Source organism: Anastrepha obliqua, chromosome 3 (assembly GCF_027943255.1).
Source record: "Anastrepha obliqua isolate idAnaObli1 chromosome 3, idAnaObli1_1.0, whole genome shotgun sequence".
NCBI lineage: Eukaryota > Metazoa > Arthropoda > Insecta > Diptera > Tephritidae > Anastrepha > Anastrepha obliqua.
Window position 1 is genome coordinate 95432902 of NC_072894.1, and position 6000 is coordinate 95438901.

Consider the following 6000-nt stretch of genomic DNA (forward strand, 5'->3'; position numbering starts at 1 on the left):
GGTCGCAAGAGAAAGCTCCAAGTATTGTTGCAACCTAAATCAGCGCAAAATAACCTTTTAAACCGAATTACAGTTTGCTATATTTCGATGAAACGTAATGAAGTCGGTCAACTTTTGAATCGGTTGATAGTTGAGATTAGATTGAAGTGGAAGTCCTGCATCCAGTAGTACACTTAGGCTGTTGTAGTACACCTTTTACTAAACTAATCTCCTTTCAACGGCCGCCATAGCCGAATGGTTTAGTCCGTGGCGACCATTCGAAGAACGTAGATTCGAATCACCGTACATGAAACACCAAAAATGAAGAAAGATTTTTTCTAATAGCGGGCGCCCTTCGGCAAACAATGGCAAGCATCCGAGTGTATTTCTGCCATGAAAAAGCTCCTCATAGGAAACCATTTACCGTTCGGAGTCGGCTTAAAACTGTACGCCCCTCCATTGGTGGAACAACATCAAGACGGACGTCACAAATTGGAGCCAGAGCTCGGCCAAACACCTAACAGAAGTATACGCGCCAATTATTTATTTATTTATTTATCTCACCTAAACCCATATAGAGTTCCTGTTAAATCAAATTCCAATGTCGTCCTCCAAAAAGCCGGCACTGCAAATTGCCGGCATGATAAATAAGAAAATAATCTGGCATTTTTAAATGCGCCGCCTGTAGGGGATGGTAGACATATAGTATTAGTAACGCCCCGTAGCAGCCACACAGGCGAAAGAACTTGTCAGATTTCATTCCGAACCTTTCAGCGATTTCAAACGTTTTTATAATATTTTCTGAAAAGAGCCCACTTAACAAATTAATTTAATAATACTTTTATAATATTTTGTACAGCTATTGTCGCTTTTTGCTCCTCTATGTGTTGACTTTCTGCGCGCTCTGTTTGTGCGTTACCTCAATCAACACTGGTGCTGGGATATGGAGAAAACATTTCCTCAGGTAAGAGTCCAACGACCATCGACCACCGACCACCAATGTACCGAATCACAATTACAAACATGAAACTTTTTGCTTTTATATCAACACATTTCCACAATATGCAGTATGGCGACTTCAAAATCGCCGAGAATATTTTAAATTTGATTATCAATCAAGGACAAGTATGGATGGGTATATTTTTTTCACCCGGTTTGGTACTGGTCAGCCTAGTCAAATTGATGATATTGATGTATTTTCGCTCGTGGATAGTCCTTACGTGCAACGTGCCACATGAGGTTGTGTTTAAGTGAGTGTTAAGCAGAAAACTATAATTGAACTTCGAACCAATGCTATTACTTTTTCGAACAGAGCTTCCAAGTCCAACAATTTCTATCTCGCACTGCTGCTAACGATGCTCTTTCTCTGTGTGCTACCGGTAAGTTATGCAATTGTGTGGTTGCGCCCTTCATGGCACTGTGGCCCATTCTCTAACTACAATCGAATCTCAGAATTCGTTACTAATGCGACGAGGGAGGCACTGCCCAAGTGAGTGAAAGTAACATTATTTATTTTGTACTCACTTTAAGCTTGAATCTATCCTACCAAACAGGGAGCTACATAGACCTATGAGTTATTTGACTTCGGCGAGCACTGTGATACCACTGCTACTGCTACTAATACTGATCATCTATTATCTGGTATCATTGACGGGTGCGTTACGAGAGGCTAACCAAGATTTGAGAACACAGCTGCAAAAAGAGCGCGAGGAAGAACGCAAGAAAATATTTAAGGTACCTGAAACAAAGCCGTCTGAGAATAGTGCAGCGGCATTAAGCAGTCGATGGCGTAAAGTACTTGAGGCTTCATCGCCAATCACAACAACACCTCCGCCAGATTTCGATAGTGAGGAATACAAAAACCAAGCCAGGAAAGGTAAGTCCTTGAAATTTGAATTGTATAGTTCTTTATGAGAGTTTTAATATTTTCATGCGCTGATTGTTATAGAATTGATTTCTCGCATCATGAAGGAAGCCCTACGCAAGGGATCTGCCACATCAGATGATGATTCCGTTAATCGGCATGGCCGCGAAGATGACGATACGGACACTGAACACCACGACTCACTGCCACACGACGAGGATGGAAGAGACAAAAATTTGGGGTTAACGAAATTACAACAAATCAGGCGCACACGCAAACCTTCGCTTGTAGACATAGTACAAATGGCCAAAACCGAGAGAGAGCGGGAGCAACGTGCCTCTCTTTCGGTGAAAGGAAGAAGTAAAAGTGAGAAACACGGCAAGAAGGATAAAGAAAAAGAGAAAAACAAGGAAAAGGAAGGTCGACATGAAACTATTGAGGACAAAACGAAAGGTAGTGATATAAAAAATGGAAAAATCAATGATGCAAAATTGGAGACAGTTAAGACCAAAGAAAATGAAGGCGATCATGAGAAAAAAGAAGATAGAGGCAAAGAAAGAGGTAGCGGAAGGATGAAAAGCAAATATTTCAATAAGGATAAAAACGGGGATGCAACACTTCAAACGGACTATACAAACGACAAGAGCAATGGTAAAAACAAATGCAATACTGATAGCAAAAGCAAAACCACTCTAAACCAAAAGGATCAAACCAAAAGTGATAACATGCCAGGACATCAGATAGATACTGACAACGATCCGGATACCAATTCTCGCGTAGTAAATGAACGCAGACAAAGTTTGCTGCGTAAAAGACATGAAGAAAATCAGCCCGCGAAAGTTCAAAACACTCCCTACGCTGCCACCATCTCAAGTAGCCAAGCAACGGCTCAAGACCAATCACCCAACGATGAAGCGAAAAATAGTAACTTTGAAATAATAGATGAGAAGAAACCGAAAACTAACACTGAACGCGATCTGCCACCACCAAAGCATCGCACATTCAGCTTACGCGGTGGTACATTTAAATTCCGTCGCCCAAAACAAAAGACAGCCAAGACGCCAACAGAAGCGCATATCTTCAAATTTGATGAGGAATCTGTTGAGACCACGAATAATGGCAAAATCTGGAAACACACTACAGATCCTCCACGAAGTGCAACGCCTCCAGCCTCCCACCGGATATATGATGGTCTAACAACTCCTACATTTGTTAATCCAGAAAAGCTTTTGAATCTCTCGCGTCAAGGCCGCAAGAAAATCGGTACACTCTTTGCACTTGTCCGCGACACAGTAAACACGAAGTGGAATGATGACGAACAATCGCCTGATGAAGGTGCGATACCCACCACGGCAGAATTTTCAAATATTCTTCCTCCAATAAACAATAATAATGTTGATGCAGTCGCAATCGAGATACCACCATCACCTGAGATTGAAACATCAACCGAACCGCAATTCCCTACAATCACTGTATTATCGAAAAATACAGAACCAAATTATCCATTAGAGGATCAAGCTACTGCAAAATGTATCACTTCAGCCGATCCGGAAGAGCTGGATAAACCCGGCCCCATAAGTTACCCTCCGCTCAAAGTAACACAACGCCGCAAGCCCATTGAGCGTTCACAAGCCACACGTCAGGACTCACAAACTTCCGTTTGGTCCGATAATATACCAACTATAACAATCAGTACAACAGGCAGTGATGAGTGTATCGCTCAAACAGACCCCGAAAAGGAGTTGCCACCATCAGCTACATCAGTCACAGCAGACGCTCCTCTCAAAGAGAGCGTGGTTATGACTGTTACAAAATCAGCACCACCAACTTCCGACCCAGAAGTGAAAGTCATTAAAATTAACATTGAAAACAAATAAATTATTGAAGAATTGTAAAAACGAATACTTTCTATAGAAAATGTCAAAGTGCCTTCCTACGCTAGAAGTACCTTCGTCATGCTCGATTACTTCAATGCCATACATTATTGCAATGCCATACGGTGGAATGTATGTCTACATGCCTGTCATAGATATACAGATTTAATGTAATTTCGTATAACTACGGAAGAAGAAAGAATGTCGGAATAAAATTGAAAATTGATAACAAAGCTTCACACTTCATAATATAATATAAAAAATAAACGGATGACGTCAGGGTCACATGAAAAATGCTGTTAGTTAGCAAGGCTAAATATATAACTTGGTGTTTTTGGGCTTGGCCTGCATTTCGTTTCACCAGAGCACAGGGTGCCACAACGTTGCAAAGACACAATCCACTTTTTTGTGACAGTCACGATAACTGAGGTAAATTTCCGTGGTTGCTTTCCGCTGAAGTTTGTATCCATACTAAGCTATTGTGAACAACCTAAGTGCCTCGGTAGGAAAACTAGAAGAAAAAATTACCATTTTGTGAGAAGTTTTTCAAAGTAGTATTTTTAATAAAACCAGCTTTTGCCAATTATGATACATATGTTAACAGTCTTCCGCTAAATTCAAATATTTTTTTTACAATTCATGCACAAAATTAAAAGCCATCCTTATTTAGCCACTGCATGAATTAAGTACCATGAGTGATTAATGAGTGATTCGTTAACGCAATAAATGAGATGACAGCGGTTTGGTCAGCAAAAACTGAAAGGTGAATTGAATAGAGACGATGGCGTCTTCCGAAACAGTTGCTTTATTTTGCGCGATTTCGACCGCTCGGCTATCGCGCTATGCCCCTGGTGGTGCACTAAAATTTATTTTTGTTTGTCGCTACATTTATAAAGGTCTAAAAACCATGAGTGTGGTAAGGACAGATATATGTAACTGGCACTGAAGCGAATCCATATGTATGAAGGTGATAGAAAATCACCCGTACACAAAATTTTTTTTCTCGATTTTCCCAACGCTCTTAACAAAGTGATTGTAATGAGGAATGTTCGGTGACCGTATAACTGTCACGCGTGGCGGTAACGTTACTAGGTTACGTGACCGGGACTCTTCTTGCTGAGTAGACGCTATTCCTCTTCACAAACAAGTAGTTAACCTTACTTTTGTTTGTTTATTCTTGAGGCCTGAATACACAGCGAATTCGGAAGAATGTATTGCTGATGTACGAAAAAATCAAAGCGTATTACTTCACTGCCGTAGGAACAACGGCTGAATAGAAGAGCGTAAGTTGCTGTCAAGCTCCCTATGACGCAGCGCTAAAGTTACTAAAAAATTTTGCTTCTGGTAGCCAAATCTTCGACAATTTTGAAGGTCTCAAAATTACGAGTATAAGTCAAAGTATTGGGTTGGGGAATAAGTTCATATAATTTTTTTTTTTTATTTTACAACGATTTGTTGGCAGTTTGGCAAAGGGTAAGTATTCATGCGAAAGAACTCTGTCCTCTACAAAACTATGTTAATTATATTTTTGAGTTATTTATATTTGGAGAAGGTGTCATAGGCGAGTCTACAGCACGAAAATGGTGTGCAAAGTTAAAAAATGGCAACTATGACGTCTCAAATCGCTTTTGAAGAAGAACGGTCGCCAAACCAGTCGTGAATTGGCGGAAAAAATGAACAGCGATCATAAAACGACCCTCAATCATCTTTACTCAATGGGATTTATCGAAAAATTGGAAGCTTGTCTCACGAGCTCAACGAAAAAAGCAAAGAAAGTAGCCTTCATATTGTTTCTCAGCACCTCGCCCGACATCGAGCATCACGAGGTTGTTGTTGTTGTAACAGCATGAACATTCCCCATACTTACATACTGAAGTGACAAACCTTTGGCCGGATATAAATGCGGGTCGTTTCGGTAACGTAGAACCGACTGTCATGGAAACGAGCATCACGAGGTCCTAAAAACGCTTTTGGTACCAAATGGTCACGGGAGATGAGAAATGGTACCTGTACATCAATATGAAGCAAAGAAAGGAGTGGGAGGCTCCAGGAGATACGCCAAAACCAGGAGTCAAGCCGGATCTTCATCTAAAGAAGATCATAATATGTGTCTGGCGGGACTGGAAGGGCATAGTGCACTGGGAAATGCTCGAAGAGAATGCCACGGTCAACAAGGAGTTCTACATTGCCCAGTTACACCGCGTGAATGAGGCCTGAAAAGACCTGATCGACATGGTTAAACCATGCTCCTTCACGACAATGCCAGGCTTTATGTTGCACAAG

General features: G+C 41.0%; 1 protein-coding gene across 1 annotated transcript in view; it reads left to right on the forward strand.

Annotated features, from left to right (window-relative positions):
* LOC129242125 (transmembrane channel-like protein) overlaps positions 1-3759 on the forward strand; it is a 107148-nt gene extending 103389 nt beyond the window's left edge. The window contains exons 15-19 of the mRNA XM_054878683.1: positions 839-943; positions 1048-1229; positions 1292-1468; positions 1533-1855; positions 1928-3759. Of these exons, the coding sequence (XP_054734658.1) occupies positions 839-943; positions 1048-1229; positions 1292-1468; positions 1533-1855; positions 1928-3720 (2580 nt within the window). The 3' untranslated portion in view covers positions 3721-3759. The remainder of the gene's footprint in view (positions 1-838; positions 944-1047; positions 1230-1291; positions 1469-1532; positions 1856-1927) is intronic.
* The last annotated feature ends 2241 nt before the right edge of the window (positions 3760-6000 follow it).